The following is a 26,418-nucleotide window of genomic DNA, read 5'->3' as shown; positions in this document are numbered from 1 at the left end:
TTGTTGACTTTCATAAGCATTCATGCAAGTCAGCTATGGTTTAGGGTTAAGTCTCGCTCTCTCTCTCTCTCTCTGCAGACGGCTGATTACTCGGCGATGGCGTCTCTGGCTGGCGGGCTAGAAGAGATGAAGAGCAGCCTGGCCAATCAGACGGCAGCGGATTTGGGCCCGAGTGTAGCAGGACCTCAGAGTTACCCGCTAGTGTCAGGTGAGCTCGCCTCTCTTATTTCATTTCATTCAGTCGTCTTCATTTAATAAACACATTTACTATCAAATCTGCAGCTTACACACACCATATCACACAATATCACAGATATTTCCAAACTTAAGGATGCAATTAAATACCCTCACTGCAAAAAAAGAGATATTTATCATATCTAGTATTTCCTATTATAAAATTACAATCAACCAAATATATGATTATTAAAACTATTTCTAGATGTTTTATACTGAATGTTTATACTGAAATCATCTTCTTCAACTGGCAGATAATTTTTATAATTCGACACAAAATTATCTGCCATGAGATTAAGCCAAATTAAAGGGTGTCTTATGTGTAAAAGCATCTAAAAACAGGCTTCTATTTGATTTATGATAATAAAATGATAATAAGAAATAGAAAAATAAGAAATAATATAAGAAATATTAGATAAATTTACTCACATTCGTCTTGCAAAGATAGCATTTTTTGCTACTATGGATCTTGAAATTTTTAGTCAACACGCCAGGATTAAAAAACTTCATCGCTTATTTTTTAAAAATATTTTTAAATTGCAAACAATGACACTTATTTGAGACGTTTAATCACAGGATCCTAGACTTTTAGAAAAAGTTTTTTTATCTAACACTCCTTCAGTTTGTGGGAACACTTAAAGGTTCTCTGCACAACCATACAACCAAGGGTTTAATTTTTTGTTTAAAAGGTACAGAACCCATACCACTGAGCAAAATAACGCAAAATGGGAGCAGAACTCACACTCACTGGCTTTTTTGGACACCATCCTGGAAATTTGTCCAGCATCAGCACTCGAGTGATCTCAGACCTGTTAAGCGCTGTTAGGTGATTGAGATTCAGATTTCTGAGTCTCTCACGGGACAGAGAGGAAAGATGGAGACCTGTAATTAGAACACACACACACACACATGCACACACACACACACACACACACACACTCCTGTTTCCCCTCACACTGAATGAGACAGAGCTAATTAAGAGCCCCTTGGACACTGGCCATAACGAGGGAATCATGGATTAGGGAATTTGGCCGTCAACCATCAAGGGAGATCAGAACCCGTGTGTGTGTGTGTGTGAGTGTGTGTGTGTGTGTGTTTGCTTCAGTAATGTCCCCTATAGGGAGATTACAGGTTTACATAAGTATTTCCGCATACCTCTACATTTATAAGCCAGGAATAAAACACTCCATGTCATGCTGTTTTAGGAAAATAATCAACGATGGGGTTATGTAATAAAGCAGAGTTACTGTTACCACCAGAAGATGATTATTTTCCTATAACAGTGCGCCTCTAAGTGTTTTATTCCTCATATACTACAGCATTTTGCCAACAATTACAATTTTTTTAAAAAGATTATTTTAACTTTTTATCCATTTATAGTTACATTTAATGCTGTGGAATGTCCATAAAACAAGTCTCGGTTGAAGTTAATAAGAGAAAAAAAACAGCTTAGCTTGTCAGAGACTTTACCATGGCGGAAAACCTAACGTTACAGCTTTACATCTCACTAATAAAAAGCGCTGACACTGGAGACTCCTTCCGTAAATGTTAGATAAAAGTCTCCTCACAGAAAATTTCACCATATCAACAGTTTGATCTGTTTGTATAGAGCATCCACCATACAAGTCCCTGTGTAAGTTGTTACTATAGCAAAGATAACATCTTAGAACGAGCGCATTACTATAAATCTGGCATTTTCATGCTACTATCAGAGAAAATTCATCTCCGACCAATCAGAACTGAGAATTCAGAATTCAACAGCTAAAAAGGCGCCAGCTAAAAACTACTGACTATTATGATTTTAAAACAATATTCTTTAAAGGATTGGCTTGACCAAAGATGCTGAAATGGAAAAGGATGTATGCTGGAAGCCACCAATTAGCAAGCCTCTGTGTGCATAATGTATAATTGGTAGCCATTCATTTTCAGTGATTGCTAGCAGCATTAGCATGATTGTCTAAACGAAACGAAGATTTTCATTAGAAAATCTGATTTTAATGTCCAGTGAGTAACAGTAGAGTCTGAATTAGTGTTATAAAAGTACTGAAGATATCCATGATAGTCTCTGAAAAAAGCCTTATGATCCAATTTATTGCGATATCAATATTCTGTCATATCTCCCAGCTCGACCACACGCACACAGAGTTGTGGATTACAGAACAAAGACATGGACAATCCGAGACAAAAGAGCAACACGGAAGCTTGTCAGATCTGACTTCTTTGGCCCCGGGCTGTAGAGAAACGATTCATCCCTTCCTTCCTCTCTCTACTCGTTGTCCATTCCTCCGGCTGACAGTTGCTCTCGGAGGACGCGGCCCTGTCTGACTTCACCCTCCGTCTCTCCCTCTCTCTCCCTCGTTCGCCCTGTCCACTGACCCGGAGTGGATTAGTACCCGGTCTTCGCTAATGTCTCTCTGTCGCAGCACACTTGCTAAAAGTGTCCAACATGGCAGCCCCGGAGACAGGAAGAGAGGCGAGATGTGTCTATCCATCCTGTCCTCTATTCTACATTTCTTGTTCTCTTTTTAACCTACTTCCTAAAGGGCCTTTAGAAAGATGATTTCTCTTTCATTTTTCTACTGTCCCAGTCGTGCATTTTTTTTTTGTCAGCAGAATTTGAATGGAATTCTTAACATGCGGAAGTTTTGCATGTTGGTTTCAATTCATTATGGAAATGAAACTGAGAGTTCTGGGGACAAGGAGTTCAGCTTTGGTAGAATTGGACATTTACATCTTTAACCAATAGCACAACTGCTTTGGCTGTATTGACCTCTGAAGAACTTTCTATCAAAATGCATTAGATCCAAAATGGAGAATCGGCTAATATTTCCACTGTGCAGCCAGGAAAATTTATACAACTATGAACTGACTATAAATTATTTTTATATAAAGAAAAGTTATGGTACATAGTAGGTTAAAAGACTGGATGTAACTTTTCCTTTTGTTATTTTATACTGTTTAAGGTTGGTGAGTTAGCAGTTAAAGTTGATTAGTGAATAAATAGTGAATTGTTGATTAGGTAGCCAACTATTCACTAGATTGCTAATCCTCCAGTTGTTCTGGAATCTCACGAAGAAAAAGTGAATGCTATCAGAGTCAAATGTGCATCTTTCACGTCCTGTGTCCATCCCCTTCAGTGAATTGACTTTTCTGATGGGTGAATTTTACTCACATTTATCTGAACAAACAGAAAAGTGTAGTTTCCAGGCATGTCCTGTGTTGTGGTAGAAGGAGTTTAAATATTGTAAATGCATTGGTTAAACCATAAATTTTGGCACCCCTGTAGTAATACCAAGTGTGGTGTGAGCGCTACTGGTTTCTGCCTTTTTCTATGGGCTCAAACTTCCAAGGTTGGCAAAATCACTAAGCTGAAATCCACCTAGATGAAATTATTTTTTTACCAAGTTCCACATTTGGCCCAAACACTTATCCTCTCCAGTCTGCAGATCTTTCCTACTTTTTCTTTGTCAAACTTCTCCCCTTTGTGTGGCCAGCTGTATCTGTGCAGTGTGTGTGTGTGTGTGTATGTTGAGTGGGATCGATGGCGGGTGTGTGAAGGAGTGTTTATGATGATGAATGGCCTCCAGTCTTCAGCACAGCACTGCACTCGAGCACATGATTCAGTCTGACGGACCTGTCATGTATCCTAATACAGCTATACACACACACATACACACACACACAGAGAAAGAGAGAGAGAGAGAGAGAAGCATTTCAGTTTTATTAAATAAAATTTTCCTGAAATATCCTGCTCATACACCATTTACTTCATTTTGTCTAATTAGTGTTATAGTGTCACATATTTAATATAAAAGGTAACATGTGTAACTCACAATAATAAAAACAATAAAATAAAACTGCATTAAATGTTCAACAAAATCTTGCACCACATTGACGGCATTACCGGCTGTAATGTTTGATATGATTTCAGATATATGTATATATTTTCTATTGTTTTGTATATTTGGATGGAAAAAAAACCCTAAAACAAAACATAAAAGGCATAGTCGAAGTAGCTGATAAACTAGTATTGCAGTGTATAACTGATTTTATGAGAAATTATATATATATATATATATATATATATATATATATATAAATTTTGAATAATGTAATATATTTTTATAGGAAAGACCTCACAAACGTTTTTTTTGAGAAAAGAAGACAGACAATAAATGAGAGAGAGAGAGAAAGAGAGAGAGAGAGAGAAAGAGAGAGAGAGAGAGAGGGGTCAGCATAAGGAACATGTAAAATGTCTAACTATACAAAAGCTACATCAGAGACAGCCAGACTCTGTCAGACAGTGTGTGTTTGTGTGTTTAATTGCACCATTACGGATACAGAGACATGACCTCAGGTGCTGCCGAGTGACTATGCTAAAGAAAAGGGAAATGCTTAACCACACATGGGTCACCTAATCCATGTAAAGTGTCATTATAGCAGCCGACCAGGGACAGCCGTGGCATTCAACACACACACAAGCGTATTTTCGGACGTTTCGGATGATTCTTATAAATATCTTAACAGCAGCCCTGACTGTAATTCCAGCTGTAATTCAAACCACATTATTGTGGTTTGAATATTTAATAATACATTATTGTTTCCATAGTAATAACTCATTCCCATTAAACCATGTTAAAATAATCGATAAATGAAAAAAATGTATTGAAACAAATGTATTGAAAATGTAAATGAAACAAAGAAAGACGTTTATGGAAGGAGTCTCCAGTGTCAGCACTTTGTAACAGTTTTTGTCAGTCAAAACAGAGGGCATTGAGCTTTGCTATTTCTCAGTTACATGACAAGCTGTGTTTTTTTTTCAGTCTTTTTTCCAGTCTTTCTGAGAAAAAAGAAAGGGTTAGTAAGGGAATGACTGTTCGTAGCTGTTATGACATAAGCAGCTAACTTGTTTTGTGGATGTTCTCCAACATTTCACATAATATATACTATAACTGGTAGGAAGTACAACATATTTTTTATAAAGAAAATAAACAAGTAAATAAAAGGATCTGGTATAAGAAGAATAAAACACTTCGGGAAGTGCTGTTTGGGAAACTTAGTTTGCTCCCGCTGGTAGTGTGTTAGCAACGCAAAAATGTTATTTTGAGTCACGAAAGTTGCGTAAACATCAGCTGAATCATCTTATCACAAATCATCACTAAGAGGGGGTGCTGTATTACAGCACTGACAAAACAAACAACTAGCAAACAAGCTGCATGCCACATTGTTAATCCATAGATTTCTCATGTTTGCTATCTGGGTGCAAGGAAGTTAGCTAAATGTTAGCCTCAGTCACTAGCTAGCATCCATATTTCCCAGCTGCCTATCAACAGTGTTTAACCACTTGAATGTGTTCTACTTCCCTTTGTTGAAAACACCATATTTTTGATCCCAGATAATATGTCCCTTTAGGATTGCATAAATTAACTCTTTATAATCCTAAGCACAACTACGCTTCCTATATAAAGGCTTGTAGATTTTAACAAATTAGATTCTGTAATACTTTTAGGAAATAACAGCTTTCTCAGGCTCCTCAGACAGGATTTTTTTTCTTCCAGGTCGTGATCTAGGCAGCACCACACTTCCAGGTTACCCTCCTCACGTTCCCCCAGCTGGCCAGGGCAGCTACTCTGCTCCGTCGCTCACGGGAATGGTGCCAGGTGAGTTCTTTTCCAGCCTTCTTTACCTTACTAATACCATCAGTACTTTAGGTTTGCTTTGGCTGAGTTATTCCAAGGCATTGGAATTCTCTTGGTAGAGGCAGTTGATCAGTTGGTATCTTTAGTCACTAAAGTCACTCATGACTTTAGCAACTAAAGATACCATCTGATCACAATAACCCAAAAGGGTCATAAGAGCAAAAATCTTAAGGAATCTCATAGCATCAAAACCTAACAAGACCCAAATTGTTGTTTTATTGTCTTTCTATACCAACAATCTCTGCTATTGGCTCTTTCTTTATCTCTCCTTTTCACCCCTGCTTTATTTCTGCCGAGGTCCCTGTGGGAGGTGCGCTTGTCTTTGCCACTTCCTGTCTGCCAGGTTGACAGCACTCCCAGGGGGTTCTGGGACGTTAAGGAGGGAGGGGGGTGGAGGGTGACGGACAGTTTAAAGGGGGGGTGTATTTGAGTTCTGAGCCAGGACGGAAGGGCCATTAGGCCCCAGTCTCACAGCTGTCCCCTCTCAACATCAGTAATTTGTTTTTAATGAGAATCATCGCTGACCCTTGACTAATTCATTCATCCATTCTCCCGTGCGCTCTGTTCTTCTCCTCCAGCTTTGCTTATGGTTACGCCTGCCGCCGACTTCACAGCCAACACAGATTTACAAACCCGCAGAGATTTGGCCTGACACTCAGACACCAGAAAAGTGTATTATGTTTAGAGCAACAGTGTCACCCTGCTGCCTGTCAGTGGCCTGACTCATTAACTACTCCAAAACTGGTCTCATTAAGAAGAAGACACACTTGTAGACATTGAGGAGTGCATGTCAGGCTAAAAAATAAAGACAAGAATGGAACAGATGCTAAATACTGACTAAATACTGACAGTTTGTAGGGATAACATAAAGAAAAATAGCAGGATGGATGGGTAGGACTGGGTGTGAAGGTGTATCGTGCTCCCCTGCTTGTCAAATCTAAAGCCAAAGTTCTCAGGTGGTCACAAGTGGAACCACAAGAAAGAGCAATAATGTATCAGGGTTAAACTGTGGGAAATACTTAACAAAGGACACAATGAAAGTCAGCATTCTTAAAGAAAATAACCAATTGTCCAATGCTAACACAAATTATAAAGCTTACTCCTTTGTAAATAGAACTATAGGAAAGACATGGCCATAGGCCATAGTAGAAAACAACCACAACCCTTGACCATTGCTAACAGCAATGCTAAAGCTAATCTCCATTATAAGTGGACTGAATGAGGCTCCATATTCTATCAGGGCTAACTGTAGGGAATAGTTAACCAACGACTGAATGAGGCAAAGTAACTTCTAAAATACCAACTGTACCACATAATTGAAGCTACTACCCATGCTAAAGCTAACTCTGTCATAAGTGGAACCTGAGGAAAATGGCAAACATAATGTATCAGGAACTGTGGGAAATACTCAACAATGGACAAAAGAAGTTCAGCATTTTTTTATTCTTAAATACCTGACAGTATTGTAGAACAAACCAACCAAAGCACTTGATCAATGCTAATGCCAATGCTAAATCTAATCCTCATCATAAGTGCAGTCAAGAAAGATCACTGATAAGTAAGGAATACTTAACAAAGGACTAAATGATGTTCTGCATCCTATCAGGGCAAACTGTGGAGAACAACAAATATTCTTTTAAAATCCCAACTGTAGAACTCAATCAAAGCTAATACCAATGCTGAAGTTAACTACCATCACAAGTGCAACCAGTGGAAAGAGGAGTCAGTAATGTATCTGGGTTAACCTGGGGAAGCACTTTGTCAGAGGATCAAATGAGGCAATCAGTGGTAACTTCATTAATTGTTTCACTTTTAAAGTTAATTGTAATGCTAACTCTACCTTTTTCAGTGGAGCCAGTGGAGAGATGTTTCAGGATGTGATGTTCCTCCAAACTCTGACATATTTCTTAACTGTTTATGAACCTTGCTGCTTGTTCTTCTAAGTAAAGCACCTTGAGATTCTACTGCAAAGAGGTTTCTAGGTCCTGTCTGCTACAGGCTCCACCCATGTTGACAAGTTTCCTTGCCAGCTTGATAGAGACCCCCTTATCCCTCTCTTGCACTTGTCAATCTGACTGTCACCTAATCCCGGTCTTTCTTCATGCTCCTTCACTAAACAACCTGACACTTGGAATGACGAGGGAGTAGTAACTGTAGTAATGACGCCACACGCCCTGCTGCCTTTTGTGATTTTTTTTTTTTTTTTTTTTGCTATTGACATGGTGTCCCTATGAACTAATGCGCCTTGCGCTGAGAACAAAAGATTCATTCAGTTACTCATCTTTGGTAACCGTCTTCTACTGGTCAGGGCACTGAAGGATCTGGAGCCTATCCCAGGAACACTGGGTACAAGGTGGGAATACATCCTAGTTGAGGCGTTAGTCTGTTGTAAGGCACCAGTCACACGCTCATTCACACCCCTGGGCAATATAGTTTAGCCAGTTCACCAACTGGAGGACATTGCACAATCCAAGCTCAGGATCGAACCGTGGACCCTAGAGCTGTGAGGTGGCAATGCCACCAGTGCACCACCGATCCGCCCAAAACAAAAGAACAAGAGAAAATGGTTAGCAATAATTATCATACGGTTAGATGGGAAAGAGAGACGAAAATACATTAGAGATAAAGCTCACAAAAATGACTTTTGAGTAACATCTTGTTACCTAGGCTTATGAAATTTCTTCCAGTATTTAATGCCATGTACCTTGATTCCCTTGGTCTCAATTAAATATGAATGTCTTAATTATATCATTATTTTAAAAACTTAACAGGAATAATGACTTAGCATGAGGATGTGGGAAAAAGTCTAACAAAAATGTTAATAAAAATGCTGTAAATATCAGTTTGAGGGAAAAATCGATTACCGCACCTCTCCCTGGATCTCTTTACTCTTCATCCTCTACTTTATTCCTCTGTGTATCGCTTTTACACCTCTCTTTCTGTCTCGCTCTTGCTCTCTTTCAGCAGGGGGCTGACACGCGGTGGGAAGGGGGGCCACGAAAGCAGCCAGGCAGAACCGACAGAGCCCGAGATGGAGGGAGGAAGCGAGAGAAAGGGAAAGCTTGTGGCAGTCAGTGAAGGGAGAGAGATCCCTAGAGAGGGAGAATGAGAGAGAGGAAACTAGTGAAGCAACAGAGGAGAAAAACCATCGCAAATTGACACTTGCACTTGTTCGATAGTCGTGGAGTTTTATACACTCCCACTACGAGCACTTTTTCTGAAACTGTCTCTTGTGCCCTCTGTAAAGTCCTCATGGTCTTCTTCTGTGTTTCTCATGGCAGGGGGTGAGTTCTCGGGCAGTCCGTACTCCCACCCACAGTACTCCACATACAACGAGTCGTGGAGGTTCGCCAACCCGAGCCTGCTGGGTAAACACACCACAAACACTTACACACACACACACACATCTAATCTACACAGTTCTGGCCCTGGATCTTGGAGTCCAGCACCTGATGAGTTGAATCAGGTGTGTTTGAACGGGAAAAATCACCAAACTGTGCTGGACTCTGACCAGACCAAACCACGGTGGGACTCCCGGGGGTAATCTAAGAGTTCTTTCACATATATGTGAAAAAGACTCACACTGCACAGACTGAAGCAAGATGTTTCCTTATACTGAGTAAGGAACAGAAAGAAAAAAATCCAAGCTCACTTATATGAGATGGTCTAAGGGCAGTTGTTGAATTCTCTCAGGTTTAAAATATGTGACTGTAATGTGAAGTCAGAACTACAGCCATGACACTTTAACAGTAAAGCTATTATTTATTCATTCGTTCATCTTCAGTAAACGCTTTATCCTGGTCAAGAGCTTATCCTGGGAACACTTGGCACAAGGTTAGAATACACCCTGAATGGGATGCCAGTCCAGGACATAAATTCACACCTGGGGCAATTTAGCTTAGCCAGTCCACCTACCAAGGTGTTTTTGGGAAAGGGGAAAAAACTGGAGAACCCTGAGGAAACATACACACAATCACAGGGAGTTCAGTAATGAACCAGAAACCCTGGAATTGCAAACTAGGTCATATAACAAAAAAGCTTTCACTGAACTCAACATCTGCACCTAGACTTCCTTTAAAACTGACTTTTGCTTCAACAAGTTTTATTTCTCACTACAGGGAAATATGTTGAAATTCTTGTTCACACTAATCTTATATCCTACAAATGCTGTAGATAAAGAAATATGAAAAATATGAAAAATAATGAAGTATTCCTTTAATGACTTAAGTCTTTGGTGCATCTTTGGACATGATGAGTAGGGTTTTTTTTATGTATTATGGCATTAGAGGAACAGGCTGTACGTCCAGTATCACATCTTATAAGATGGTGTGTGTGTGTGTGTGTGTGCGTGTGTGTGTGTCTGTCTGTCTTCTATTTGCAGTGTTTCAGCAGGAGTACGGTTCTCTTCTAGGCACAGAAAGAGCAGCTTCTTCAGGCCTTTTTCCCAGCCAGACCACACAACCTGCAGGTACCCTAAACACACACACACACACACACACACTCTCACACGACAAACCATAGGAGTGGACAAATACCCAGACATGGCTTTTCACTGTGTCCGTCAGCTGAAGAACAAGTGCAAGACTGTGTGTGTGTGTGTGTGTGTGTGTTATATACACTTGACCTATTACTACTACAGAGCCTAGGGTATTTCTCGTTGCTTTGCTGTGTGTGAGTTTCAGACATGAGACTATTTTGACAGATATGTGTGTGTGTGTGTGTGTGTTGAGAGGTCAATATTAGTGTCACCCTGTTTCAGATACAAGACATACACACATTCTTCTACAATTACATAGTTAAATTTGTGTGTAACACCAGAGCTCCATCCATCCATCCATCCATCTCTCTCTTATCACCCCTCCTTTCTTGTCTTCCACTCATCCCTCCTCTAATTTGTGTCTGATGGAGAAAAACGGGCAGTTTTTTTTTAAAGTCAGTGTGATACTAAAGGCTTTTCATCTTTAAGAGTTCTATCAGGACTTAATGCCAGCACACTGATCGAGACAGATGTGTGTCTCTTCCACGTCTGGAAATGGGATTTTTCCTGCAAAGACTAATGGCTTGAGATCTCAGTATGAATAACATCACGGTGTAAGACTGGTGGAGCATCGTGCTCCTCTCCAACACAGCCACCTTTAAATAAGACCTATATATGATTACAGTGTGACGCTAATAATAATAGCAAAGTATTTCTCTTTTCCTGTTGTTACATAGCGTTATACGTATATACGTATATGTATACACTTACATATACAATCAGTTTGTTGAAATTGCGAGTCGAATTTTTATTTCTTCACACCACCACTATGACAATACATTTCACTGTTCATGTCTTATTTTAAAGCCAACATACTCTAATCCCAGAATCAAATGAAACCAGCAAATGTTTGCGAAACGCTTCAACATGCTTGGAGGAGAACATTAGAGAACAGCAGTTGATTCATCCTGAAATCCAAGCAAAGCGATAGGGGAGATGCAGGCCCAATTTTGCCCATCAAGAATGTCTTAGTGTATTGGTGATCATGTACTGACCCGAAAATGAAGCCAGTCACAAGCTCCTGATGTTAATGTTCTTGCTTCTAAATCAGCAAGATTTTGCCATTTTGAAAACGATGGCTTCACTTGAGTGCAAAGTGTCCAGCATTCCACGTTTAATATTACTAGTTCTAGTAAGCTAATAGTAACTATAGTACATAATAATAGTACATGGTCATTGACATTGAGATGCAGAACTGCAAATAGTGTCCAGAATGTAAAATTGTATCTCTAACACTATAAACTAGTATGTGGCATTAAAAAAACTGGAAATTAAAAAAAAAAACCTCTCCCCTAACACACAGCCCAGACTCAGAGCCCAGATTAATGTTAATCTGTATGATGGACACTGTTTTGTCCTCCAGGATCTCCGTATTACTACGGCGCAGCCACACGGGGTTCAGGACCTGCAGCCACGGCCACGGCCAGCGCCTACGACCGCCACTGAGAGGAGAGGAGGAGTGAAAAGGAGGAGAGGAAAACATGGAGCGAAGGAGAGGAGAGACAAACAGAGAGAGAGAGAGAGAGACAAAGACAGAGACTACATCCTTTTTCACATCAGTTGCATTGAAGCTTGTGTCCTTTTATTCAGAACTTTTGCTTGTGCAGCTATGCTGGGCCAAACACACACACACACTCACACAACGCACACACACAACGCACACACACGTTAATCACCACTAGTACCGGGATCTCCACTAGAAATATAGAGATTTAAACCCATTACACTAGCTAGCACCTATTTCTAAGGTACCTAATTAATGAAATGATGACATACACAATGTTGCTGTAATAAAAAGAATTGAAGTCATTTTTCTTAAAAATAACGTACGTCAAATTCATATTATACTGCGAACTGCACAGAATTGTTGTATGTGATTTATAAAAGGCAGAGCGTGGAAGCGCCTCCTCTCTTTCTCTGTGTAGATAAATGCTCTTTACTCGTGTACAAAATGCCCTGTACGTTTGTCAGATTTAAAGCTATTTATGATGGAGACAGAGTAATATATATTAAAAAATGTATGTGTAAAAAGTTTACTGCGGACACAAGTTCCAATTCTAGCAGGAGAGCTTTTTTTTTTTTTTTTAAAAAAAGTTTTTTGGTAAAATTCCGGTGTTTTGCTCCTATAAGATAAGATCGCAGGACCGCTCATTGGTAAAAGAGAAGCTTGGCCATTTTTATGAAGCTGTCTCTGGCTATGTGTGAACATAATTGGAAAAATGAAACGAAAGTTTTCGTAGTAAGTTAGGTAGCATTGCTTTGTTTTTACGTGGGCGTATACGTAGACACGTATATATTTCCTTAATTCTGTATTTTTTTTAAACAAAAACATTATGGTCATTTTGAAACTGATAAAACGGTCATCCTATGGCTGATTTCAGAGGAATTATAATATGAAAATTTTAAGCCGGCCCATGAGGGAGGGATGTTGTAGCCTGAACTTCCCCAACAGGAAGTGATGTAGGGAAAAAAAACCCCGTACATGTACATTTTTGTTCTCCAAGGTACAAGTGGTGTAAGGTACTAGATCCAATTATGTAGCTTGTTAGGTTTATAGGTACGCTCCTCTAACTAATGGAACAAAACGATGTTCCCTTAAGAGGGAACCAACACAAAGACAAACGTCGTACCCTGAAAACATTTTTTCTTTCCTCTGCTGTCAGTCTCCTGAACCTCCCCAAAGATCCAATTCAAGACAATAAGCATGGAGACAAATCATTCAGCGATACATTCTTCCCTCCCTCTCTCTCTCTCTCTCTCTCTGTCTCGATTTTATTTTCTCCAAGTGCTCGTTCTTTCATTCTGCGCCGAGACAATGCATGAAACCGTGGTGAAGGCCTTAGCGAACTCAAACGCAACCTGTACATAGCGCCATCATGACACAATCGTCCCCCGTGTGTCCCATCCATGATGTACAATAGAGCGATCGTTTACTGCCATGCAAGCTTTTTGGATCCCAGTATTCATATCTAACTTTAGATTGTAGTGGATGAGGAAAGAAACGTGTCCTTTATTTAGCTATCGTTCGTGGTGTGTGTTCCCAGATCTTGTTTTTTTTTTTTTTTTTCCTTCTCGTTTTTTGGATACGCTGTGCATTTCCAAGTAGCTTTTTACCGAGTGGAGAACATTGTAGATTTAGTAGTCACGAACACCAAAACTTTTGACGTGAAATGTGGAAAAAAAAGAATACTATATCTATGAATATACAATATATATAAAGACGCTGATAGTTTTCACTTTTTTATGTTCCGAACTGTAACGTAGCATTAGAAATACCTTCGTTCGTAGACCTTAAGTTGCGTGTTACGCAACTCTAAAGAAACCCTTGATGCCGTTCGCCACGATGCTCCTGGCGACCTTTGAACCTTTTAGTCTGAGGCATTATGAACCTGAAATACACCAGCTGAAATCGAGGACAGTGCCTTTACTTTTTCTATCCAGTCATCCCGAATGACCATGCGTCACTAAAATACGAACACAAGGTCACAGGACCCTGCCAATCAACAGATCCACCAGTGCCACTGACCAGACGTGTGTTTCAGGCTGAAGGAACCGAATGCAGATCTTTAAATCAGAGAGACTAATTAATTCATCCCCGAACACACGGATTAAACCAAACAAACGAGGCCAAGTCTGTTGCAAGTAGAAATGTGTACCGTATTATAACACTGTGGTGTTTTCACAAAAATTAGTACAAATTCTAAGTAGCAATTTTGTTGACTTTTATATAAATGAACCTAACTGCGAACTCTGATTATCCTTGTAATTAACGATTCATAAATTTGTTGACATGAATTTTAACGAATCTTTAATCATTAGGCTATCTTGTCTCCCAGAATTCATTTTATTTAAAGTTATTTAGGAATTACAACAAGCAAGGGCGATGTGGTTGGATTTTGTTTGATTTCATAGCAATGAAGGTGTGACATTTATAAGAAAAAGGTATGAATGTTAACTCCGCCCCTTGCTGCAAATTGAATCATGTAAATTATCTTACGAATTAGCAATCATGAGACTGCGTTGTCGGCCAGAAAGTTTTTTGAAAAATCTGCGAGAATTTACACGAGAAATGGTGATGCTGTATTTTGTATTTTTGTATTGTGGTCAGTTTTACAGGAATGAAGGTGTAAGAAAATGTGCAAACTCTAACCTTAACCTTTGTAACTTGTAAGTCATACAATTTAATTTGTGGAAATTGTTAAGAAATAGCAATCGGAATACCATGTTGTCGTCATACATTTCATGGAAAAGATGCACTTGTAAATCTACTCGCAGACATAAATACCCCTCAAACATACTGACAAATTACAAAAAAAAAATAGCTCCATTGCCTTAAACACACTGTTCTTGCGTAATAACCGCCCCTCTTTTTTTATCTGACTGTAAACACATTGTCTTGCCATCGACTTGACCCCACTGGTGAAACCGAGAGATTCTCCCAAGGCTCCCATTGGCTCAGAGGACGATGATTGTCAGTTCTGGCACTGAACAGTAACACAAAGTGGGCTTTTTACTGGTATGGTTCCTGCCCTTCCCGTCAGCCCCTTCAAACTTGTACTGTACACACATGTAGTCCTTTTGTCCTCTGGCGGGTCGCGAACACGCCACCCCTCCCCACGGGGACGCGCTAAACCTGCTGTGCCATCAAAACCTGACGTCCACGTTCTCGCTTTTCTCCACTTCTCTTTTTCTCGAGCACTAATCTCATCAGTCCTTCCTAACCCACTTCCTTAGGATTAAACCTATTACAACTATTCCATCGATTGGATTCGTGGAAAGTCTATCCATTTTCGCTGAAGAGAAAAAGATTTTAGAAGAAGACAGTAATTTCTTTGAGAGTATCGATGGCAAAGGGAATCTCCTTCCTTATTGTATGCAGCTAGTTTTTAATTTAAGATACACTTTTGAGCATGGTAATATTTATAATTAGCATCTTCACTTCTGTAAAAGATTTATTTTAGGATTATATGGACATTTTTTCCCCACTTTTTTCACTTTGGTTAACACTTTCATACATTACTCACAATCTGTACCCAAAGAGAGCGATGCAGCGGTGCTTTAGTACTTTGTTCTCTGCTTAATCAGATCAGCTTGCGAAGCTTCGACTTTCATGCTAATGTTACCGACAATGCCATCGCCCCCGTCGTCTCGTAGATCACTAACTAACCGAGCTGAGTCTCACAGTGCAACTGCTTCATATAGCTGCATTGCATTCTGGGACATTGAGTCCAACGTTTGCACCACAAATTTTACATTGGATTTTTTTTCATTAACATGATGTTGAACGTGGCAGGAAATTGGTGAGTGAGAAAATAACCTTTTGCTCTTTTGGTTTTAAGACCGAACAGCGAAATGTCCAATTAAACACCATTGTAACAATAAAAATGTGATGTCAGGGCTGCATACAAATGCTAAGTTCTCACGAGGATTAGCAACAGAATCGCTTATCACGTCACGGAAATCCCACACGAGATTTCTTTTGGATTCATGAACACTTTAAATTGATTGTTGTTAAAGCATATAAATGATTACAAGCAGGAATCATGTTTGTTTAGATTTAGATTTTGTCTCGATAGGTTTGCTTTCTACTCGGTTAGATCAACACCCGTCGAGCTTGGCTAATCAAAACGGCATCGTGTCGAGCTGATTTAATGTTAGTTACTGTGTGAAAATAACCCCAAATACACAACATTCATGAAGAGCTTCCCTGATTAAATCTAAGGATCTAATAGTATCCCATAATTCAGTGCAGCCTCCCAAAAAAACGAGGGCTTGGGTTTTTAGAAATAAAAATATATAGCCTTTTTAAAAATCTTAACAAAATAACTTTTACCAAGTCTACCAACTTCACACCGCCGCTAGTCAACTTCTAATGTTTCCTGACAAATTTAGCAGACTAAAATCCACTTGGTAAATGACCTTATCGTGGCCTTCTGTGTACAATCCGAAGTTCCGTCTGTAATTATTTCCTAATAGACCTTTCCTTCTTTCCTGTGGGATTGATACAATTTTTCTACCGATTTTTTGAAATAAATTTAAAAAAAAAATCTTAAAAAAGATTAAATGTTGGGATGTTGCTGTGAAAATGCTCTGAAACATGGCAATCGGTTCAAAACAAGAAAAAAAACCACACTCAGTGTAGAAACATATCTGTAGCGTCCACCAAAGCTAGAGATACCCATTAAAAAAGAAAAGAAAAAGTGACATACCATCAAAATACGGAGGAATTTGAAACTATGAATCGCTTCTTTAAGAAATGTGTATGTTTTTTATTGAATTTTCTAGTAGTTACGAACAAATCTCGATGTTTTTTTTCCTCTGCGTGCTGTGTGTCGTCTTAATATTTGAATGTATTTACTGCGGTACAAAATTTGCCAAAGATACCATACCACTTATTTTCAGTTTTCAGCATTTTTCTTTCTTTATATTTTATATGTTATATGTTTTCAAGTCAGCCCATGAACTGGAAATAATTGTTACTGATAGTCTGTTTTGTTTTTTTTTTGTTGTTGTTGCTGTTGTTTTTTTGTTTTGTTTTTTCGAAAAATAATTTCGGTATTGCTAATGTTATGATTCTAATTATTCAAAGATTCAGGGTTATTTTATGTTTGAATTATCTGGCATTCGTCCTGACCCCTGAAATCAGTCCAGGGTAAATAGGCTACTAAGTGTACGTGCAGACGAGTGAGTGTTATTTGTGCATTATTGATTTATGTAACTGTAATGTGAAATGAAGAAGTAATTATTTGTAAATATTTGACATAATTTTATTGGTTCATCAAAATAAAGGTAATTTTTTTAAGTTCACAAGTTCACACATTTTGCTTGTACAGTTTTTCTGTAGCGATATTACTGCACCTATCACATGGCAAATAAGTGGATATATGATGAAGGGATGATTTTTAACTACAATATTTAAGGACAATAAAACAGATCAAGTAACTGTACCTAATAAAATTCTACAATTTGATTAAAGTAAAACAAACCAATTCACAAATTAGCAGCTGAATATAGAGAGGGAATGAAATAAACATACTAATGCTAATGCATGAATAAAATAGGAGGAAAGCAAAAATGCACATTAACAAACTATAGAAACCAAACAAGTCATTGGAAATGGAAAATAATTAAAGGATAATTATTAATACATACTACTTTTTTCATAAATTGATGCACTTTGTTATCAGTTACAGCTTGTGTATTGGGCTTACTGTGTTATAAATATAATATTAATAATAATACTAATAAAAGTATTTGCTGTGTTGATTTATTACAGTCTTGAAATTTAAATATATCAAAAATATATATTAAAATACCCAGCCTTAGACTAAAATTAAAACCCACAGAACTTAATCCTTGCTCAGGAAACTTAATATTGTGCCTGAGCTGCATAATAATTATGCATTATATTGAATTTTAACTACAACAAGAACCTTAAACAGAATAAAGATCATAAACTATTTTTAACCGCTAAGTTCAGCTAATTTAGACAGGACAAATCATTTACTGATTCACTAAATTATGCCAAATGATTCACTGATTCACTAAATTTATATAATATGATTCAGTGCTTCTCTAAATTCAAGTCAAATGATTCACTGATTCACTAAATTCAAGTCAAATGATTCACTGATCCACTAAATCCATGTCGATCCATCATTAATTCACTAAATTTAAGTAATATGATCCACTGATTCACTAAATTAATGTCAATTGATTTACCAAACTAAACTAATTTCCTTCCTTCTCAACTTGTACTATTTTATTATTTAATAATTCTTAAAATAATATTAACAGTACTAATAATATTGTTGGGTTATGCAGGATTAACTAACAGAGCCAGAACTGAATGATTTGTGCTTTAAAGATAATGGAACAGTATCACTGACATGAGCAACCATGTGAGCTCATAAAACTGAATACTTAAGTTCCAAGATGCAGGGAACACAATGCTAATTAAAAATATCATTTCAAAGCCAAAATTCTCCAGTGTTTCTCAAGTCCATGTCTGGTGTATGTGTGTGACCTAAGGGACATTAAAGTCATCTAGCCTGAGTATGGATACGATCGCCCCCCTGTGCTGGGAGAATGGAGCCTGCCCACCCAGCTCTTTTGGCTGGTGGCCCAGTCCACAGGAGGCCGGAACAGGGGGGTGATAATGGGTCACAAGCAGCGACACACTGACAACACGACACACACACGTGGAAAACAGCTTCGGCCCAGCTGGATACAACGCTGCAATGGGCTGGGATTTGGGCATTTGCCCGGACTACCTTCACACACACACACACACACACACACGAGTGCACATGGCTTTGGGTCAGTGCCCGATTTCTTAGTGGCACTAGCAGGAGAAATTCCCATGCTTGGGTGCTTGCCCAGTTTGGAGACAGTGGCAAACTGTGATTGCCGTGCACTTTGGGTCTCAGCCAAAACTCATGATGAGAAGGTACTCTACAGGGATTGGACTGGTGTGTGTGTGTGTGTGTGTGTGTGTGTGTTTTATACTTTGGCTTTCCAGCTAACAATTTCAGGCTCTCTAGTTCTCATCTAGCACTCTTAACAATTCTTCAGTGTGAAGGTTACCCATAAGGGAACCCCATAAGAACCCATAACTATCCAAGGAACCCTTAAGGAACCCTATTTTCTAAGAGTGCAGATGTTTCATATTGCCAAGTTGTCATGGTGTTCTGAGAACATTTTAATGTAATGCCTATGTAACATGCAGTTAGATGAGGCAGTACACAAGTGTGTAAACCAGTGTGGTATTTATTAGGGACAATCTAAAAATCATAGTGGGTTCAGAGCACAGATGGGCAACATTAAAGTAGAATAATTCATAACTGTAAAACAGGAAAACAAGAAAGGGTCAAAACCAGGAAGTATAACAAGAAACGAAGGACAGGGAACATGGGAAATTAAAGCTATAAAGAAAGAAGAGGGCATAAATCAACAAACTACTCAAAGACTTAACATAGGACAGGTGAACACATTAGGATAATCAAGCAATGACAGGATGGGGTAGAGACAAGTGTAGAAGAGCTACAAAAGCACATGAAGTGAACATGACTTTAGAGATCAAAGAGCAGCTTACTTTTCTTCTTCCTATGATCTACAGGAAATTGAGATGATGCAACTTCACATCAAGTACATACTGTATTTCAAAATATGATTTCAGTTGGACACAAAGTCTGCGTTGATCAGGACAGCATGGCGGATTATGATTTGGTGGAAAACCGTCCATGCTTGACAGTGGCTTGTATTTGGAAACATGGACATGTGTTGGTGTTTTCGTGTGTTGAAAATTAACTTCACTGATTGACTTGTTGAACTGCAGTCTTAAATGCCCTTCCACTAGATTTCTATATTTGTTGGTCCAAGGGAATTATTTGCTTTGACAAATCACAAAATGTTTGTATCAATCCCTCTTTCCTGCAAAAAAAAAAAAAAAAAAAAAACGTATTAATTGTGTTCCAAACTTCTGAGCAGCACAGAGAGTTACTCTGTGGACTAAAATGAATCATCCAAGTTCGACAAATTGCCCCGTTCCCTTATTAAACTCGCTCTTCAAGCCTGATTAGATAAATAATTAAGACATTTCCATTTTTCGTGTCTGTTTTATTTGCACTTGCTCAGCGCGAGGAGAAAGGGAGCAGAAGGAATAGCCATTAGAGGGACAGGAAGCCGTGCAAATTAACGTCACTCACCGAGTGTGTGTGCACCAACCGGGTGCTGGGTGTAATAGGGACGTAATTGCAAGAGTCTTATTAAGACAGGGTTGGATGTTCAGGTGAACACACACACACACACAGTTTCATTCTTACGCTGAGAACTGCATGTGGGGTGTAGTATATACACCCTCACCACCTGATTAGTAGAAGAAGTCACACACACACACAGTAGAGGGTAAAAGGTGAACAGCATCTCCCAGCACTGAAGAACTTCTCGCTGTAATTAAGTAGAAGTTCAAACTGAAGTCTTAAACTTTTATATGGCTATATTTGCAGAAGTTTAGCTAAAAATAACTTTTTAACTTAGAATTTCCTTTTAAGAAACTCCTCATAGCCATGTCATGGGCCATCCCAACCCTTCATGACCACAGATTATGTTGATGAACCCTTGACTGAGTCAACATACATATAGACCTCTGGACCAGAAGACATTCAATTCAAATACAATCTCTTTACCAAATTGATAAAATAATAAATAAAATAAATGGTGAAGCTGTTTATAAATGTTAACAGCAATAAATAAATTGCTCTCAACAACTCCTCTAACTATAAAATTGAACTAAATGTTCCTTGTTAGTTATCTCACTAGATAGATCATTATAATAATCCGGTTAACACAGTAGGTAGGGCACTATATAATTATATACTTAGAAAGCGAGATGATGAACTTGTTAGAAAGCTAGCTGGTTTGGAAGTTTGATAATAAAATAGGTATGAATCTATTTATATCGGAAGCTAATTGAGAATCTAGATAACTAGGTACGCAGGAAGCGGGAGGCAAAAATAACTAGTTAGTTATAAAGATAGAAATTTACCTATTTAATTAGGAAGCTAGGTGGTCAGATTACTAGATAATTAACCAGATATTTACCTTGCTATTCAATTAGCAACTTTGGTAGTTAGCTAGATAGGGACCAAGCTGATATAACTGCAATGTGCATAATTTGTTGGTAACAAAGTGTACGATCTGTGCTCTGTACTTGCACATTGGAAAAGGGAGACATTTTTCTTCATATTTTATGTCTTAGCCTTTTGCATTGGGAAACAAGGTCACTGTGGTGCGCACGCATTTCTAATGTACGGACTCCATAATCCTCCCTTTCTTTTGCAATATAGCTTACAATAGTAATGGTTCTGTACATCATAGACACACTTTCTGCACTTACACTTTGCCATTGTTTGTGGAAATATGTTAGAATTAATTCTGATTATTTGCTATAAAATAATATCTAGAACAAGGGTGTTTTTAAACTCAATTTGGTGCAAAAAAAACAACAAAAAAAAACACCAAACTGGAAATGCTATCATTAACTCTCCTGTCTGCTGCTTCTCCCTCAAGGATGGGGCAGCGGGATTGCTGCCCCAATGGACCTCTATTAGTGCTTGCTGCAGTTCCTAGTTTTCACCACTAGGTGCAATAATACTGTAACCATAAGGAACTAAATGGTGCAGTGAGCACACTGACCCACGATTGTGCAACATTTATAAACGCGACAAAATCAATGGAACATCAGCTTATATCTGTCATATAGCAACAGTTTTAAAATCGTTGGTCACTCAAAGGAGGTAATTAGTATTTCAGTGGTGTTGAAAATGTATGGAGTTGTTAGTTCACCTGCCTCTATGGACGAGCCGCCACTGCACTATAGCCCGATGTTCTAGCCAGACACTAACTAGTCATGAACTGAGCTTTGTGTGTTTTAAAAAAAAAACCATATTTTACTCATCAGTGTTTCACCAAGACATGCACTCAAGTGCCTTTCTTCATTTTACACACACACTCTTACATATGCAAAATGGTCTAAAAGTTTTTCTCTCTTTTTTCATTCTTATTTTTTACTTCTCATCTAATAACCGCCACTCATGAGGGCGCGAGGGAGGAAAAATGAGAAAGGTGAGCTGACAAGCAAACGACTCTCTGATCCAGCTGTCTGACCCCCTCCCTCCTTCACTCTCCCTCGCTCCCTCACTCCCTCGCTCCCTCTCTCCGGTTCTCCCAGTGGATTTGTCCTTCTGGTCGAGTTCATGATGAATGGACCTGTCGAAAGAAACTCATCCCAGAGACCCAATTAGAGAGAGACAGAAAGAGACAGAGACTGAGACTGAGAGGGAGGTGGAATTTGGAGGAAGCTAAGAAGCTAACTACATGTCCTTACCTGATTTAGCAATGTCCAGCTGTCCACAGGACAAACCTCTGTGTGATCCTCTACATGGTGATCATGCTGTGGTTTGGACAGTGGACTGATGAGTGTAATGTGATTGTGATGGTGCTCATGTGGCCTATAAAGTGTACAAGGCATGGTTTGGGACACGGACATAATATTGTGGCCTGTCTAGTGAACCTGATGTGACTATTCACTCTACAGGGCACAAAAACCCACAAATATCTATCCATCACCAGTAATATGGAAGCGTCCCAAACCACATGCCTTATTCACTATAGAGGCCACATAACCCCTTAACAAATGCCTCACAATCATCAGTCCACAGTGGACGCATCCCAAATCACACCAGACTCACTGTATATGCGTCATGTACACACACCATCATAAATGCCTCACCATCATCACCATATTTACTACATAGGCCACATAAACACTATCACTAAAGTCTCACCGTTATCCACACCACACAATCATCAATCCACTGTGGACGTATCCCAAACCACACACTCTATTCACTATATAGGACACATAAATGAACATCATTACAAATGTCTCACTATACCTCATCAATCCAAAGTGGATATGTCCTAAACCACACACATTATTTACTACATTGGCCAAGTAACCATACTTACAAGCATATCAGCATCAGAGTCTACTCTGGACGTGTCCCAAACCACACAGCATAATTACTATACAGTACAGTCCACATAAACACCATCATAAACATCTCATCATTAGTCCACTGTGGATATGTCCCAAACCACACACCATATTCACTATATAGGCCACATAAACAGCATTACTAATCTATCACTATACATTATCAGAAGAAAATGGGCGTGTCCCAAACCACACACCATATTCACTAAGTGGACCACATAAACACTCTTCCAAGTGCTTCACCATCATCACTATGCTGTGAACGTGTCCCAAACCACAACATATTCACTATACAGGCCACATAAACACCACCACAAACATCTCACCATTCCAGATCTAGTCTACTATGGATGTGTCCCAAACCACACCAATCTTCCACTATAAAGGGTGTCCATGGCACAAACTGACCTATGTGTGAGCTATGTGTGTGGTTTAGGACATGGTGTTTGAGTTGCCTATATAGTGAATAAGGCATGGATTGGGACACATCCATCATACTCCTGTGTGAAATAGAACAGGCCCCGTTGAGTTTGTCTGCACTTCTCAGAAGTCTGTGTTTATTTGCTGTATGAAAAGGGAATGAAGTTTGTGTGCAGTTCTCCTCATTATCAATGTAGATGTGGCAGAGTCGGGGGTGTGTGTGTGTGTGTGTGTGTCGGTGTATCATAAAGATTTATTGCATGGAGCCTGCTCATTATCATGAAGACTGGACTGACTCACTCATGCAGAGAATTAAAATCCCTAATTGTGCTGTCACCCCCTCGCCTGTTCTCTCTCTCTGTCTCTCTATCTCCGTGACTCGCTTCATGCCACGTTTCTCTTCTTGTCTCAACTTTTCCGTCTCTCTCTGTCTTACACGTCTTCATTTCTCCTTTTACCTCAGCGACCTGACACCACGGTGACCTGTGAGTGAAAAATCAGAGTCAGGATCTTTCCGATAGCTGTGTGTGACAACCTGCTTCCGCTGTATTAAGGATGACGAAGATGTTGTGCTAATGTTTAACTTGAACACAGCTATCTGCTAATGCTAGCTTGTATCTAGTAAATGAAAGCGACTAGCAAGCGACAAAGAGACAGGTGACATGTTAATCAAGATTTTCTCAATTCTATGCAAATTAGGTACGACATGGACAAGAAACAAATCCAAACCACTGGCTCGAATGATTCCTCAGACTAATCCTATGGTGTGTGTGTGGTTCGACATTTCTTCAGTTCCTCGTTTACAACTTTAGATCCTACCTGCAATTAGCTCTGCTTGAACTAATAACCATGGTTTCATCATATGCTGTCATATACGACCTCTCGTTAAATGTGTAAAGACACTATGAAGAAAACTGAGCTTTGAAAGCAAACAGCAGAAATCGTTGTCGCCTTAAATGAGCTACGAAGCTACGAAGCTAGTAAGCATGTAACATGGAAACTAAACAACCAATTTTCACACTGATTAGCTTTTAACTGATTAATTTGTTAGCTTTAGAAGCTGTACATACGTAGCTACTACCATTTCTTATCAGAACTAAAGCCACGCCCACAAGCGACAACAGTAGCAGCTGTTACACACCCATGAGAGACAAACTAAAGAGACATGTCGCTTGCTAGAGTTAACGCAGGGTAATGGGAAGTTTCCCCATCCTGACAATTTCTCCTAAATGCCATAGGACAAAAATGAGTCCGGTTCTTCAAGATGGCCGCCGAGATATCGTTATGGCATTTGTGTAAATATGACATTCTGCCGAACTATTCCTTTAAAGATGTTAAAATTCTCTTCCTCTTTCACTGTGGATCTGAGGTGAGGAGGATGAAACCTTCTGCACGCCAAACTGAATCTCCTCTCTCTCTTCCTTTCTCTCTCTCTCTCTCTCTCTCTCTCTGCTTCTCTCTTAGACTTGTCAGGAACATTACAGCTTAAACCGACAGGGTTAAGGACCTAAGCCCCTTCTCTCTGAGATCTCTTTGTGTATGTGTGCTGCTCAGAATGACAGACCGCTGATAAACACACACACACACACTCACACACACACACACACACACACACACAGAGTGAGAAATCCCACTTGTAAACAGGGAACAAACACACCAATGTGACAAAAGCTCGGCGGAAATTGAGCGGCATCTGGGAAAACGGCTTCAATTCACCTCTGAACAGAATGCTCCTCCGGCCTATCTCCAAGATTGGTCCAATTTCAGTGTGTGTGTGTGTGTGTGTGTGTGTGTGTGTGTGTGTGTGTGTGTTAGAGGATACAGAAAGGGGTTCCTCTGAAAGAGGCCAGTTCAACTTATTTAATATTATACAGAATACACTGTATAAAGTGGATCATATTATACACAGTCCATGTAATCCGTAGGTGCGTGTATACTAATATAGTGTCCACTGTGGACATGTCCCAAACCACATATCTTATTCACTATATAGTGAATAAAGTGTGGGGTTTGGGACACGGTGAGACATTTGTGACACCATTACAAATATCCCAGTATTATCAGAGTAATGTGTCTCAAACTATTCACTATGTAGGCTATATAAACATGGTCTCAAATGTCTGACCACTATCAGTCCACTGTGGGCGTGTCCCAAACCACATACCTTATTCGCTATAAAGATCATATATAAATGCACCAGCACAAATGCCTCATCAGTCCAGTCCCAAACCACAAACCTGATTCACTCTTAAGGCTACAAAAAAAAACAAAAAAACATCACAAATGTCACACCATTATCAGAACCATGAACCTTATTCACTGTATAAGCCACTTAAACGTCCGTGGACGTGTCCCAAACCACAACCCAGATTGACTATACATGTAAGTCACATAAACACCATCCCACTGTCAGAGAAACATGGATGCGTACCAAACCACAAACCATATTTACTATATAGGCCAAATAAACCCCATCAGAAATGTCACACCATTCTCAGAGTATTGTGGACATGTCCAAGTCTACATATCATATTCACTATGTAGCCATATAAACATCACTATCAGTCCACTTTGGACATGTCCCAAACCCTAAACCACAATTCACTCTGTAGGCCACATAAACATCACCTCTAATCTCTGACTACTACCAGTCCTTTGTAGACATATCCCAACTGAAATACCCTATATAGGCCACATAAACATCACAAATGTCTCATCTTGTATTTTGGATGTGTCTATAACCCATAACCCATATTCACTATATAGGCCATATAAACATATGTTATTATGTTAGCATAACTATCAGTCCACTAGGAACATGTCCCAAACCACAAACCAGACTGACTACTGTATATAAGTCACATAAACACCATCCCCTTATCAGAGTAGCATGGACATGTCCCAAACTACACACAGTGGCTGTGTCCCATATACATAATTTCCTAGACCACACCCCATCTCAATCATCT

The 26,418-nt window shown here is 39.2% G+C and overlaps 1 protein-coding gene across 4 annotated transcripts in view; it reads left to right on the top strand.

Annotated features, from left to right (window-relative positions):
• pax5 (paired box 5) overlaps positions 1 to 13,788 on the top strand; it is a 49,379-nt gene extending 35,591 nt beyond the window's left edge. For 3 of the 4 annotated variants that reach the window (XM_026947678.3, XM_026947676.3, XM_026947677.3), the window contains exons 7-11: positions 79 to 208; positions 5,793 to 5,894; positions 9,215 to 9,301; positions 10,315 to 10,401; positions 11,834 to 13,788. In XM_026947678.3, coding sequence (XP_026803479.1) covers positions 79 to 208; positions 5,793 to 5,894; positions 9,215 to 9,301; positions 10,315 to 10,401; positions 11,834 to 11,916 — 489 coding nt within the window. In that variant the 3' untranslated portion in view covers positions 11,917 to 13,788. Of the gene's footprint in view, positions 1 to 78; positions 209 to 5,792; positions 5,895 to 8,897; positions 9,302 to 10,314; positions 10,402 to 11,833 lie in introns of those variants that run through there. The other variant, XR_003404811.3, reaches the window with a different exon arrangement.
• The last annotated feature ends 12,630 nt before the right edge of the window (positions 13,789 to 26,418 follow it).

Source organism: Pangasianodon hypophthalmus, chromosome 28 (genome assembly GCF_027358585.1).
Source record: "Pangasianodon hypophthalmus isolate fPanHyp1 chromosome 28, fPanHyp1.pri, whole genome shotgun sequence".
NCBI classification, from domain to species: domain Eukaryota; kingdom Metazoa; phylum Chordata; class Actinopteri; order Siluriformes; family Pangasiidae; genus Pangasianodon; species Pangasianodon hypophthalmus.
Note: the sequence above shows the minus strand (reverse complement) of the source record. Positions and strands in the feature narration are given on the sequence as shown.